At 46.9% G+C, this 14,995-nt stretch overlaps 2 protein-coding genes and 2 non-coding genes across 4 annotated transcripts; 1 reads left to right on the forward strand and 3 right to left on the reverse strand.

Annotated features, from left to right (window-relative positions):
* Positions 1-331: 331 nt before the first annotated feature.
* Positions 332-6,756, reverse strand: LOC133967111 (extracellular matrix protein A). The gene is made up of 3 exons (XM_062402343.1): positions 6,620-6,756; positions 2,218-4,437; positions 332-2,157 (listed from the first exon to the last, which is right to left on the reverse strand). Exons 1-3 carry the CDS (start codon positions 6,754-6,756, stop codon positions 555-557), a joined length of 3,960 nt encoding a protein of 1,319 aa, XP_062258327.1. The 3' UTR covers positions 332-554.
* A 1,616-nt stretch (positions 6,757-8,372) lies between these two features.
* trnal-caa (transfer RNA leucine (anticodon CAA)) lies at positions 8,373-8,483 on the reverse strand. Its single transcript has 2 exons — positions 8,446-8,483; positions 8,373-8,418 (listed from the first exon to the last, which is right to left on the reverse strand). It is a non-coding gene; the product is annotated as a tRNA-Leu (tRNA).
* A 1,470-nt stretch (positions 8,484-9,953) lies between these two features.
* On the reverse strand, positions 9,954-10,061 carry trnal-caa (transfer RNA leucine (anticodon CAA)). Its single transcript has 2 exons — positions 10,024-10,061; positions 9,954-9,999 (listed from the first exon to the last, which is right to left on the reverse strand). It is a non-coding gene; the product is annotated as a tRNA-Leu (tRNA).
* Positions 10,062-10,210: 149 nt separating this feature from the next.
* On the forward strand, positions 10,211-14,448 carry dhrs12 (dehydrogenase/reductase (SDR family) member 12). The gene is made up of 10 exons (XM_062402770.1): positions 10,211-10,410; positions 11,003-11,136; positions 11,230-11,312; positions 11,498-11,590; positions 11,672-11,753; positions 12,144-12,205; positions 12,509-12,613; positions 12,697-12,787; positions 13,697-13,834; positions 14,042-14,448. Exons 1-10 carry the CDS (start codon positions 10,355-10,357, stop codon positions 14,152-14,154), a joined length of 957 nt encoding a protein of 318 aa, XP_062258754.1. The 5' UTR covers positions 10,211-10,354; the 3' UTR covers positions 14,155-14,448.
* Positions 14,449-14,995: the final 547 nt, after the last annotated feature.

The following is a 14,995-nucleotide window of genomic DNA, read 5'->3' on the forward strand; positions in this document are numbered from 1 at the left end:
CCAACTATACATAAACCTGCTGCCTAGGCCACAATCTCCTTTTCAAGTGTCTCAAGCTCAGCCAACTTCTCCTTGCAGCCTCTACTCAGAATACACTCGTGGGCAATGTTATTAGTGTAATGTTAATGTTGATATATAATGTTGATGAAAGAACATTAACAGAGAAGTTGTCTGAGCCGTGTTTTAGCACACACACCTGGATATCAGAACCGGCTGGAGAGCAAGTTATCGCGAAGAAGCTTCCTAATCTAATTCATATTTAAGATCTAACTAAATCAAATTCAAGACCAAGTATTTTTTAGGCCTAAAATTCAGATTTATTAAATTCAAGACTTTTTCACACCCTGCGGGAGCCTAGGATTATTTGAGCAATATTAAATCCGCTATTCACACTATAAAATTTTGACATTTTTTAGATTTGTCCGGTTTATATTGTGACTATATTCTATTTCCTTGTGTTTATATGGTGTTTAATAATAACAGCAGTAATATCAGGCCTCAGCAATGTGAGGTTCAAATCATGTAGCTTCAGCCTTTTGAGTAGAAATTCATTTTTATTTTAACAGCTGTTTCAAGGTCATCAAGTGGTGGTGGTCGGCACGGCGGTCGTCACTGCAGCCGTGGTGGTCGTTGCCGCACCTGTGGTGGTGGTCGGCGCTGCGGTCGTCACTGCAGCCGTGGTGGTCGTTGCTGCACCTGTGGTGGTGGTCGGCGCTGCGGTCGTCGCTGCAGCCGTGGTGGTCGTTGCTGCACCTGTGGTGGTGGTCGGCGCTGCGGTCGTCACTGCAGCCGTGGTGGTCGTTGCTGCACCTGTGGTGGTGGTCGGCGCGGCGGTCGTCACAGCAGCCGTGGTGGTCGTTGCTGCACCTGTGGTGGTGGTCGGCGCTGCGGTCGTCACTGCAGCCGTGGTGGTGGTCGGCGCGGCGGTCGTCGCTGCAGCCGTGGTGGTCGTTGCTGCACCTGTGGTGGTGGTCGGCGCTGCGGTCGTCACTGCAGCCGTGGTGGTCGTTGCCGCACCTGTGGTGGTCGTCGGCGCGGCGGTCGTCACAGCAGCCGTGGTGGTCGTCGGCGCGGCGGTCGTCACAGCAGCCGTGGTGGTCGTTGCTGCACCTGTGGTGGTGGTCGGCGCGGCGGTCGTCACAGCAGCCGTGGTGGTCGTTGCTGCACCTGTGGTGGTGGTCGGCGCTGCGGTCGTCGCTGCAGCCGTGGTGGTCGTTGCTGCACCTGTGGTGGTGGTCGGCGCTGCGGTCGTCACTGCAGCCGTGGTGGTGGTCGGCGCTGCGGTCGTCGCTGCAGCCGTGGTGGTCGTTGCTGCACCTGTGGTGGTCGTCGGCGCGGCGGTCGTCACTGCAGCCGTGGTAGTCGTCGGCGCGGCGGTCGTCACTGCAGCCGTGGTAGTCGTCGGCACGGCGGTCGTCACTGCAGCCGTGGTGGTCGTCGGCGCGGCGGTCGTCGCTGCAGCCGTGGTGGTCGTCGGCGCTGCGGTCGTCACTGCAGCCGTGGTGGTGGTCGGCGCAGCGGTCGTCGCTGCAGCCGTGGTGGTCGGCGCAGCGGTCGTCGCTGCAGCCGTGGTGGTCGTTGCTGCACCTGTGGTGGTCGTCGGCGCGGCGGTCGTCACTGCAGCCGTGGTGGTCGTCGGCGCGGCGGTCGTCGCTGCAGCCGTGGTGGTCGTCGGCGCGGCGGTCGTCGCTGCAGCCGTGGTGGTGGTCGGCGCAGCGGTCGTCGCTGCAGCCGTGGTGGTCGGCGCAGCGGTCGTCGCTGCAGCCGTGGTGGTCGTTGCTGCACCTGTGGTGGTCGTCGGCGCGGCGGTCGTCACTGCAGCCGTGGTGGTCGTCGGCGCGGCGGTCGTCGCTGCAGCCGTGGTGGTCGTCGGCGCGGCGGTCGTCGCTGCAGCCGTGGTGGTCGTCGGCGCGGCGGTCGTCGCTGCAGCCGTGGTGGTCGTCGGCGCGGCGGTCGTCGCTGCAGCCGTGGTGGTCGTTGCTGCACCTGTGGTGGTGGTCGGCGCGGCGGTCGTCGCTGCAGCCGTGGTGGTCGTTGCTGCACCTGTGGTGGTGGTCGGCGCTGCGGTCGGCGCTGCAGCCGTGGTGGTCGTTGCTGCACCTGTGGTGGTGGTCGGCGCGGCGGTCGTCACAGCAGCCGTGGTGGTCGTTGCTGCACCTGTGGTGGTGGTGGTCGGTGCTGCGGTCGTCACTGCAGCCGTGGTGGTCGTTGCTGCACCTGTGGTGGTGGTCGGCGCTGCGGTCGTCGCTGCAGCCGTGGTGGTCGTTGCTGCACCTGTGGTGGTGGTCGGCGCTGCGGTCGTCACTGCAGCCGTGGTGGTGGTCGGCGCTGCGGTCGTCGCTGCAGCCGTGGTGGTCGTTGCTGCACCTGTGGTGGTCGTCGGCGCGGCGGTCGTCACTGCAGCCGTGGTGGTCGTCGGCGCGGCGGTCGTCACTGCAGCCGTGGTGGTCGTCGGCACGGCGGTCGTCACTGCAGCCGTGGTGGTCGTCGGCGCGGCGGTCGTCGCTGCAGCCGTGGTGGTCGTCGGCGCGGCGGTCGTCACTGCAGCCGTGGTGGTCGTTGCTGCACCTGTGGTGGTCGTCGGCGCGGCGGTCGTCACTGCAGCCGTGGTGGTCGTCGGCGCGGCGGTCGTCGCTGCAGCCGTGGTGGTCGTCGGCGCGGCGGTCGTCGCTGCAGCCGTGGTGGTCGTTGCTGCACCTGTGGTGGTCGTCGGCGCGGCGGTCGTCACTGCAGCCGTGGTGGTCGTCGGCGCGGCGGTCGTCACTGCAGCCGTGGTGGTCGTCGGCGCGGCGGTCGTCACTGCAGCCGTGGTGGTCGTCGGCGCGGCGGTCGTCACTGCAGCCGTGGTGGTCGTCGGCGCGGCGGTCGTCGCTGCAGCCGTGGTGGTCGTCGGCGCGGCGGTCGTCGCTGCAGCCGTGGTGGTCGTCGGCGCGGCGGTCGTCACTGCAGCCGTGGTGGTCGTCGGCGCGGCGGTCGTCGCTGCAGCCGTGGTGGTCGTCGCCGCTGCGGTCGTCGCTGCAGCCGTGGTGGTGGTCGGCGCGGCGGTCGTCGCTGCAGCCGTGGTGGTCGTTGCTGCACCTGTGGTGGTGGTCGGCGCGGCGGTCGTCGCTGCAGCCGTGGTGGTCGTCGGCGCGGCGGTCGTTGCTGCACCTGTGGTGGTCGTCGGCGCGGCGGTCGTCGCTGCAGCCATGGTGGTCGTTGCTGCACCTGTGGTGGTGGTCGGCGCTGCGGTCGTCGCTGCAGCCGTGGTGGTCGTTGCTGCACCTGTGGTGGTCGTCGGCGCTGCGGTCGTCACTGCAGCCGTGGTGGTCGTCGGCGCTGCGGTCGTCGCTGCAGCCGTGGTGGTGGTCGGCGCGGCGGTCGTCGCTGCAGCCGTGGTGGTCGTTGCTGCACCTGTGGTGGTGGTCGGCGCGGCGGTCGTTGCTGCACCTGTGGTGGTCGTCGGCGCGGCGGTCGTCGCTGCAGCCATGGTGGTCGTTGCTGCACCTGTGGTGGTGGTCGGCGCTGCGGTCGTCGCTGCAGCCGTGGTGGTCGTTGCTGCACCTGTGGTGGTGGTCGGCGCGGCGGTCGTCGCTGCAGCCGTGGTGGTCGTTGCTGCACCTGTGGTGGTGGTCGGCGCGGCGGTCGTTGCTGCACCTGTGGTGGTCGTCGGCGCGGCGGTCGTCGCTGCAGCCATGGTGGTCGTTGCTGCACCTGTGGTGGTGGTCGGCGCTGCGGTCGTCGCTGCAGCCGTGGTGGTCGTTGCTGCACCTGTGGTGGTCGTCGGCGCTGCGGTCGTCACTGCAGCCGTGGTGGTCGTCGGCGCTGCGGTCGTCGCTGCAGCCGTGGTGGTCGTCGGCGCGGCGGTCGTCGCTGCAGCCGTGGTGGTCGTTGCTGCACCTGTGGTGGTCGTCGGCGCTGCGGTCGTCACTGCAGCCGTGGTGGTCGTCGGCGCTGCGGTCGTTGCTGCACCTGTGGTGGTGGTCGGCGCTGCGGTCGTCGCTGCAGCCGTGGTGGTCGTCGGCGCGGCGGTCGTCGCTGCAGCCGTGGTGGTCGTCGGCGCGGCGGTCGTCGCTGCAGCCGTGGTGGTCGTTGCTGCACCTGTGGTGGTGGTCGGCGCTGCGGTCGTCGCTGCAGCCGTGGTGGTGGTCGGCGCGGCGGTCGTCACTGCAGCCGTGGTGGTCGTCGGCGCGGCGGTCGTCACTGCAGCCGTGGTGGTCGTTGCTGCACCTGTGGTGGTGGTCGGCGCTGCGGTCGTCGCTGCAGCCGTGGTGGTGGTCGGCGCGGCGGTCGTCGCTGCAGCCGTGGTGGTCGTCGGCGCGGCGGTCGTCGCTGCAGCCGTGGTGGTCGTTGCTGCACCTGTGGTGGTGGTCGGCGCTGCGGTCGTCGCTGCAGCCGTGGTGGTGGTCGGCGCTGCGGTCGTCGCTGCAGCCGTGGTGGTCGTCGGCGCTGTTATTACTATATCAACGCCAATGAATGGCTCTTCAGGAATTTCTTCAAGTCCCCAAAATTCATTAAAGCCAGAATCAATGTCCTCTAAAGAATCAGTAACGGGTCCAACAGTTGTTTGGATGGACGTCTGGGTTGACGTCTGGGTTGGTGATGGTGTTGGTGATGGTGTTGTCGTGTCTGGATCAAAGGGTTCAACAGGTATTTCTTCAAACGACCACAGGTTAAAGAAATCCAGTTCTTGTGGAGCCCTCTTCACATGATGCCTTAGAACGTGTTTTGACAAAGTCGGGTAACAAGATGCAAACTTTGGACACAGTCTCCCAGTAGCATCCACATATGCCAGTTCATGGCCAGAGTCCTGTTAAAAATCTTAATTTTAGATTCATAAAAACTTTACCAATAGTCATATTTTGCACTTGACTTACCCTGTCTGGTAACTTTGATATATCCATAAATGTTTTAGAGGTCCTCCACTGTTTAATTGCACCTCCTTTGTTGGTGAAGAAATCTGCCAAAAAAAAAAAAAATATTCAAATATCTTAGATTTGAAAGTCTGCACAAATCAGAGTTAAGATCCTTGAAGCTTAACCTATAGTTATTGGATTAAAAAAAAATTAAAGATTCCACAGACCGTTTACAAAGATCTATCACATCATGTTACATATTATCTACATTAGTAAAGTGACAACTGGTATAATGCTATATGCTTTTATTTACTAATACCCCCACTTTAGGCTGGTTGTAAGGCAATGGTGTATGTGGGGTGTGTGTCTGATGGCCTTTTTAGGAGTTGATTAATCCCAATAACTGGCTTACAGGTCCAGTTTTTGTACTGGAAACACATTTTTATTTCAATAAGTATTTGAAAAGTAACCCTTCAACGGTTCCTTTCGTAACTTTCTAATATTTACCGGAAGAAATGGTAATTATCAGTAATATTATCTCGATACATACTGTAGATCCAACCAGTTAAACTGTAAAAACATATTTGGCTGGAAGTTCAGTTGTAGGAAGTAATGAACTTAAGTAGATTTGATATATATATATATATATATATATATATATATATATATATATATATATATATATATATATATATATAATTTTTCAGTCAGTTGAAATTAATTTTGAAGAGAACAATTTTTTTTTTTTTTTTCTGTATAGGTCTACTATAAAAAGAACTTTGCATTTTTAATGTTTGCACTTGAATAAATTATTCAATATGAGAGGTAAACTTTCAATTTAGAATTTACTTTTGATGTGGAACTTTGAAAAAGTTTAAATTTTATTCAAAAGGAAAAGTAGAGGGAAGGTTTTCAATTTTTTTTTTTTATTTAATTCATTTTTCAGTTCCAGATTGGCTTCTTCCAGGTTTCAGATCAGTGAATGTTTTCCTAACTGAAAAAACCGGGGGATGAACATATCAGAAGGTCCAAAATAACGCACTTCACTCTTAAGTTCCACACTAATATTTTGGTCCGTATTGACTTTTCATTGAGTTGCATTCCAGTCATGTGGTCTGGGAAAAGGGGACGCAAATCTCACAGATTAATCAAATGCACAACTGTCAATGCAACCTTATCTCCAGAGATTTTTTTTGACGTTTAAATCCACTCACAGATTCAGCACAAAATAACGACACTTAAAAAACAGTGTGATAAGGCGTTTTAGCTCAGGCTTTATATGATGTCGTTTTGCAGTCTACCCAATTTTAACGTCAAAAAACTGACTCCAGGAATTTATAAACATCAGCAACGGACCATTAATCATCATGATTAAACAGCAACAAACGCCGTATAGTTATTAAACCATAAATTTCGATAGAGATGATGACGTAGTAATTGTGCCCGCTCCCACGAGTCGCATGCACTTCTCGGCGGGCAGAACTCGACACAACACCAGACCCTAAATTGAAGCTTAATTCGGAAGATATAGAAATTTATTTTTTGAACAAAATCAAATTGTCCTTAAACTGAAGCAAACTTAAAAAAAACATTTTCAACAAACATTTTCTTGCCACATTAGTTATCTCTGGAGTCAGATTTACCAGCAAAGATGATAAGAGAACGAATACAGGGTAAAAACCTAGAAATTAGCCCAGAGAGCAGAAGCTTTTTTTTTTTTACCTTTGAGGAAATTCCGAAACAACCCTGGGAGGTGACGGTCGTTCCGGTCGTCAGTTACCGACCTAAATGGCCTCTCGCTGCCGCCGTGAAACTCGTCCTGGTCGGTCGAACGTCCACGTGCGAACCGGTTGCTCTCTGCGTTGTTGTGCTGGGCTACAATGAACACGATCCAAACCCGAGCCATCAGTGCAGACGCCATGGTCGCTCCAAGCTACTCTTCGACTGATGCAGACTGAGACACTTGCGCACCTGCAGATCCTTTAGACCCAGTGGCTGCACAGGTGCATTTATACCTGGCGTGAGGCGTTCACTGGGATCAGGGGGAAATAAGTTTACCCTAAACTCATCTGATCTCATCCTATCTGGATAGCTAGGCAAGGTCGTGCCTGGTTCCTGACAGGAGACCCCCTGGGAATATAGGGGCTGTAAACTTTTTAATCCCCAATCTCAAATCAACAGAGGGCAGTGATGCTTCTTTACTTCTGAAATCAGGACTCAAAAAAAAAAATTATTGAGAAGGCATTCAAGTAATGACTGGGCGGCCTCTGGCGTGGGGTGTTTTCTGGGGTCGGATGAATAAGTTCCGCACTATGGGGCAAATATAACTGCACAAAGCTACTAAAGACAACAACAGGAGCACCAAATTTTAATTAAAAAAAACAACCATGAAAAATGATCGTGTCTTTGATCAGCAGAGAAGAATTGCAGGATATTAGTGTTATTGGTGCTTTGCCTACTATAAGGATTCTTGATATGGAAAGTCATATTATTCAGAAAGCTGAGCAGCTCCAAGTCTGGTTGGATGTGACACCAAGTGCTGTAATATTTCTGAACCAGCAGGAGGCGCTGCTGCTCCTGTAGTTCTGAGTACATCACTTATTACAACCGTTGCAACCCAAACTAATTAATTGATGCTCTTCTTAAAAAACTAGTACCTGTCTGTAATGTTTTGTTTGCTTCACTTGTGATAATGTTCTGCACTGTCAGATAACAGATGGTGTATCCAGGAGATTAATCTGTAACTGGTGTTGAATCCAATTTCCCATGAGTCCGTCAGAACTGAAGTCGCCTCTTAAATGAAAAGTGAAACATTTCCAAATAACTAAAGCAAATCCAGTTGCTTTAGACAGCTGGGTACAACATCTGGAGATGACAGAGCATTATACAGAGTAATGTATATACAGTGTGTTGACATATTATATAATATATTATATAATTATTGTGATGTCTCTTAATAAGAGTCTGTGTGAATCCTTTGCGGATATTTAAACTGTGCAATATTTGATTGTTTGCGCAATTCTGCATTTACTATTTACATAGTGTGTGTTATTGGTATGTTTTTGATTTTCGTCATGTTTATTTTTGATTTTAATTTATTTCCTTATTTTGATATTGTGTTTATATATTTGTTTGATAATAACAGCAATAATAACTGTCCTCAGCAGTGTGAGGTTCAAATCATGGAGCTTTAGCCTATTAAGTAGATATTAGTTTTTCTCTTAAGAGCTCACATTCGATTAATTGATATTGCTAAACGTTACGTCATCTTTCCTAAACTAAACTATTTAATATATTTTTATTCAATTTTTTTTTTGAAAGCTTGATATAATTGCTCCATATCCGCAGTGTAAATAGACAGTATAGGAAAACAAAACATGTTGAAATTGCACGTACAAATAAAGTATTGTACAGTTTATCTAAAAACGGCATCGTGGATACAAATTGAAGATAATATTGCGTGAATTCTTAGCTCTGAATCAACGTGTCAAGTAGAAAACACTGTATGTTGATTAATGCTCACACGGTAAAAGTTATTGTCAGAAGTGGGATTCGAACCCACGCCTCCATTCGGAGACCAGAAGTCCCGTATGTACCGGAAGGTTTGATCCTTGAGTCTGGCGCCTTAGACCGCTCGGCCATCCTGACAACTGTACTGTGAAATGTCAGAAATACCAATTTGTACAAATAGAAATGACGTTGACGCTCATCTCTGGATACTCACGAATTACCGAACTAACGCAGTTAGGGAATCTGTACAACGAGCGAGTTCGTGATTTAAACGCAAGATTTGTTTCTATGTGTTTTTCTCGTGTTGATTATATAAAAAGTGATCATAGTTTCGGTTCGTTCGTCCGATCTTAGAATCTAAAGCAGGATCGGACCATATACAGTCTATGTATCGGACTCGCAGACTGAATGTGGTCAGGCGATGGTTAAAACCGCAGGGACGTTCTGCATAATTTCAGATAGCTGCATTGACTGACACCCGGAGGCGCTACGGGGAACATTAGTTTATTATGCACCAATTAACATCCAAAGAAGAAGTAAGACCGGAAAAATAAAGTAGCCACATCATTTTTTGGCTACTTTAGTGCAAAATACAAATCTTACAAGCAATGTCCTTTCTAATAAATAATTAAAAATCAGAGTTCAGGACTGAGACTTGTTAAAACCAAACAATATGGTGCAAAGGGAACATAACAAATGATATTGCAAAGGAGAATGGCTTCTTTTTTTATGTATCTATGAAAGTTTTGTTTTTCCGAGATAATTAGAAGGGTTAGGGTTAGAAGTTTGTTTTGAAGTGTGAAGGAAAGTAAACGGGTGTGATGTCCCGATTCAATTACCAACTCTCATGTCCTTTTTTTGCTGAGGCCTGACACATAAGCCTTTTGTAGTTCACTGTTATTTATACAGAAGGAGAGTCTCACAGTTTTAAGCAACATGCAAAATGTAACTTAAAATACTAGATTACAATTATCTCAGAAAAACAGAGCCTTTCATTAAAAAAAAATCTGCTTTTATGAGGGAATTATCCCCGAAAAGCATATATAAATATATATATATATAAATATATATATATATATATATATTTTTTTTTTAAAGGCTGTGTTTTGCTGAGATAATTGTTATCTAGTAGGGAATTGAAGCAAGTGCCGAAAGAAAATGTAAAACTGAAACTGAAAAAAGCAATATTATCAAAGGCAACTTTATTGTTAATTGCGCCAAATGCACAAGACATAGACCGGATAGAAATGATTGGCCCTTTATCGCAAGCGTAAACATGTAAGTAGATATACATGCGCTCAAAATATATATAACAACATATAAATAACACACTCAACATATAAGTAGAACAACATATAAGTAACAATACTCAGTAATATGTACAGTGTTAATAGACCCCATCAAAAGATTGTGAAATTGCAATTTAAGTATTGCAGTTTAAATGTCCACATATCCAAAACGTCAGAAGTTATGACAATTTAATAAAATACAATCAATTTGGTTTTTGCAAATATGTAAAATAAAAAATGTAAACCTCCACCTACATAGTACATTTTTAATTTACCAAAGTATTGAGACTGTCTGTACCCAAGGGTGTACCAAAATCATTGTCAGAAGCGGGATTTGAACCCGCGCCTCCATTCGGAGACCAGAAATCCCGATCATAGGAAGGTATCACCTTGAGTCTGGCGCCTTAGACCACTCGGCCATCCTGACACTAAGCGCAATGGTGACATGTTTGATATACTTGTCATCTTCATTCACACCGTTATATTAAAGTCTCCTCAGATTTGCGCTTACAGTAACACACGGGTCCACCAGGGGAGCTCTAGGTTGTTTATCTTTCACTTCCGGTGGTCAAACACATGACTCGCTATGCTACTACCGGTTACTACATAATCAGGTTGAGTCCATAGACTGTATATATAAAGGTTGAGTCACTGTTATGAAAACAGACCGGAGCTTCCATAAGGATCGAACTCTGCAGAGGAGCTGCTGCTTTACTGAATATGTCGGTCTACAGGAACGCAGTTTGGTTAGTGAAAGGCCTCCAGGAGTACACCAAGTAAGTTCACTGACAGCTCCGTGTACTTTGTGTACTTATACTTCACTCATTTGGACCTTTAATTATTATTTGGCTCTCGTGTTTGATGGTTTTGGTGATACTGGATTGGTGTGTGTGTATGTCTCTCTCTCTCTCTCTCTCTCTCTCTCTCTCTATCTATCTATCTATCTATCTATCTATCTATCTATCTATCTATCTATCTATCTATCTTGTGGTAGATAGATAGATAGTGGTCAAACGCCTGTCGTGTTTATGCAACATATACTTCTTCTCTGTAGTAATAATCCTGAGAGTACACTGAAGGTTAAACTACTCTACTTCCTCTGTTGAGTAATAGCTCTTATGGTGCAGTTACTGGTTAACTAGTAGTGATTAACAACACAATACTAGTCTGCAGTATATCCAGATCTTCTACTACAGAACTAATGATAAAAGCCATTAATTCATCAGTTGATCAATTAAATTAAGTTAATAAAAAATTGGGAGTCCACCTCAGTGTTGACATCATATTATTTGGAATCATTGGTGCCACTATGTGTGTGTGTATGTAAGCATGTGGTGCATTCAGGGTCCTGCTCTTTGCTCCCGGCAGGAGTGGCTATGAAGCAGCAGCGAAGCATTTTGTCCCAGCCGACCTCGACGTGAACCTGAGTGGGAGGTCCTTCATGATAACAGGAGCCAACAGTGGGATAGGAAAAGCCACAGCCCAGGAAATCGCCAACAGAGGTGAGTGAGTGTTTAGCAGAGTTTCGCCTCTGTTCCTGGGAAACCTTCCTGCTGCTCTGTCTGCTGATGGACTTTTGTTTTTCGAACATTCAGGAGGAATCGTTCACATCGTTTGTCGAAACAAGGACAGAGCAGAGGCAGCCAAAGATGAGATTGTTGAACGGAGTAAAAATCAGGTGAGAACTATGGGACGTGTCTTTCTGTGGCTCTTCATCAGTTTTATTCCTGCTTGAACTGAATTTATTTTCAGATTAGGTTTATCCAGTGGAAGTCACTATATAATAAGTTAAATAATTATCATGTTTATCTGTTCCATTGTCTTATCAACAGAACAGAAACGTTTTGTTTTTTTTATTCACAGAACGTTCACGTCCACATCGTCGACATGTCCATTGCGAGACAAGTGTGGGAGTTTGCCCAGAGCTTCTCACAAACCGACACTGTGCATGTGCTGGTGGGTAAATATGCTGCATCATCTGTGAGACGCACATCAGTCTTCTATAGTAAAATGTTAATCACTTGTCGTGTTCACCAGATCAACAATGCTGGCTGCATGGTCAACCAGAGAGAATTAACTGAGGAGGGTCTGGAGAAGAACTTTGCAACAAATACACTTGGTGACGAACAGAAACACAAATCAAATATCTGAGTTTAGATACTGATTCTATATTATTTCAGTTCTTTTTCCTACTTTGAGAAATATTAACCTTTCTTTTTTCAAAACTTACATAAATATCTGTTTTTATGTTTGTTTCTTAAACTAGAACGTTATTTGTAAATTATTCACCATTCAGAAGAATTAATAAACTTAACATTTTTTAACTTTAACATTCTGCAAATCACATCTTGCTGGTAAAGATTTTACGCAACTAGAATTTTGCATCGGCCTGTAATGAGCAATGAGGATTCAAATAAATCGATAGCTTCTGATAGTCATTCAATGATCTGTACGTTTAGAATGTCAACTGCAGCAGTAGAGTGTTACTGACCTCTGACTTTATTTCCAGGTACTTACATCCTCACCACAGCACTGATACCTGCACTGATGAAAGTCCAAGATCCAAGAGTGGTGGGTTGAATTTCAACTGGAGATGAGAACTCAGTAGAGCTCATACCTCCGCCAAGGATCCGTGCTGAAATGTATTTATCAGCTTATGTCACTTCCTACCCCTAGGTTGAGGAAATTTCCTTCTGTAGTTTTTGCATCATGCCGTTTAGAAACAGGGGTGAAAAACATAACCTCCTTGGCGCAGGTAAAATGTCTAAAATGTTGCAGCACAAATACATTTGGATATTTAAAGTCAGCAGCCGTGTTAAGAACCAGACTCACTCCTACAGTCAAAGATGAACATCTGCTCCTGCCGCTGCACAGGTGACCGTGTCGTCCGGTGGGATGCTCACCCAGAAGCTGAACGTTGACGACCTGCAGTGTGAGAAGGGGACGTTTGAAGGCACCGCGGTCTACGCTCAGAACAAGGTAAAGGAGACTGATTGACGGCAGCTGTTTTATCATCATGGCGCGTGTTTGTTGAAATGTGCTTTTTGTTTCCCCTGCGACAGAGACAGCAGGTGATTCTGACGGAGAGATGGGCTTCTCAACACAAAGAGATCCACTTCTCCGCCATGCACCCAGGCTGGGCCGACACACCAGGTACCGAAAAAAAACTACTGCAGGCTGAGTTTTATTACCTACGCCAAGGAGCTTATGTTCACATTAGTTTGTCTGATTACTCAAAAATGACTGAACCGATTTCCATGATATTTGGTGGAGCGGTGGGGAATGACCCAAAGGGGTTGATCTGGATCTTGATCTTTCACTTTCTTCATCATGGCGAGGAATGGCGTTATCCTTGAGCTCCGTATTAGTTTGTTAAAGATTTAAAAAATATCCTTCTTTCTTCCCCCACCTCAGTTCATTGGAGACTAAAACATTTTTTTTTTTGTGCATTAAAAGACTAGAATGGCCCTCAGTAAAGCATATTCCTCCACCAAGGCCCAACAGTCTCCTCATGAAAACACATTTAAAATCACTAGATCCAGATTTTTATTTGAACCTGCACCCAATTGTACAAGCTCTTAAATGTAAGTCCCGTAAACATGCAGGATTTTTTTGGTTTCATCAAGATCCAAGAATTATTCTCTGAGAAATCAACAAAAATATTTCAGAGAAGAGGAAGGCATTAGAAAGTGATGTTCTGGTGTCAATCCCCTAAACCGCACCATAAATTAAACGGTGGTTCCTTGTCCCTTGCTTCTTTTTTTCGTGGAAATCCGTACTGCAGTTTGTGCGTAATCTCCCTAACAAACAAACCAACACACAAACAGACGGACGGGTGTGAAAATCTTTGTTAGCGGAGGTAAAAATGTATGTTTGAGTTTTTATGTCTGTGATATATAATTATGATAAATGAAGCAGCAGTCACTTTTGGCAACAGTTTAGAATACTAGATCACTGCTGTGTACTTTGTTGTTTAATTCTGAGCTTTTAGACCAAGCAGGGTCTGGTTGGTTTAAACCCGACACAAATGCACTTGTGACAGGGATTGTTTTCTCTCTGTAGCTGTCCAGACATCCATGCCATCCTTCCACGCCAAGATGCAATCCAAGCTGAGGACGGAGGCCATGGGGGCCGACACCGTGGTGTGGCTCGCTGCGGCTGCGGCTGCAGTCAAACAGCCAAGCGGACTCTTCTTCCAGGGTTAGAAATAAATCACTTCAGTAACTTTTTATGTAACTTTTGTTTTACCGTTAGCCTTGTGACTTCGGTTTTCAGAGGGTGAAACTTCTTGTGATTTCATTCGTTCAGGTACCATTGAATCTTAGTATTTTTTTTAGATTAAACACTGTATTTGCGGTTAAGTGTCTCTCCTTGTTGTCCCTTATGTTTCCATAAAATTGTGTGCAGATCGGAAAGCGGTGGCGACACACTTGCCTCTGGCGTCCTCCAGGTCGACGCCACAGGAGGAGGAGAAGCTTCTGGCTGCGCTGGAGGAGTTCGCCCTCAAGTTGAAACCATAGTGTCTCTGCAAATACACAAATGTCTTTTAAAACCAAGCACTCCTCTCTAATTGTAATTAATGTTTACATGTTTGTTTTTTGTTTCAATGTACAAGACACATTTTACACTGTTTTTGGACCAATACCTTAAAGAACAGATGGTTCAGCAGAGAAGGATATAAAGAACTGATATTTTTTTCATGATCCAAAAATGGAAAATATAAATGTAGAATGCTCCATACTGAACATCAGGGATGCTTTTCTGTGAATGTATAACACTAAATGGAAATTTATAAAATTATTTCTTAAAAACTACTGGGATGTCTTCATTCTTTCACAAGCCAATCATTTATATTTATGGATTCAGGCCACTGTGTATAGGCACAGAGTCGTCACCACTTAACATCCATCTGCTTCAAAATGTTTACCCTTATCAATCCTGCTAAAACCCTTATCTTGATGATGCTCTCCTTTACACTTGACATCTATTGCACTTCTGTCCGTCCTGGGAGAGGGATCCCTCACATGTTGCTCTCTGCGATTTCTACAGTCTTTTACCATGTTAAAATGTTTTTGTAGTTTTTCCTTACTCTTGTTGAGGTTTAAGGACAGAGGACGTCACACCATATTAAAGCCCTATGACAGAAATTGTAATTTGTGATATGGGCTATACAAATATAATTTGATTGATCTGTAAAACAATATTGGAAAAGATGCATGTTTACATTTCATCAAAATTCTCAGGATTCATACATTGTCTTTGTCAATTTTTCAAGTTCGAAAATTTGAAAAATCAGCTGCCTCCAGACTTGCAGCTCTTCAGTTTCGTATGAAATGGATACCTTTATCTACCTGTGTATAA

This window comes from Platichthys flesus, chromosome 13, assembly GCF_949316205.1.
Source record: "Platichthys flesus chromosome 13, fPlaFle2.1, whole genome shotgun sequence".
Classification (NCBI taxonomy): Eukaryota; Metazoa; Chordata; class Actinopteri; order Pleuronectiformes; family Pleuronectidae; genus Platichthys; species Platichthys flesus.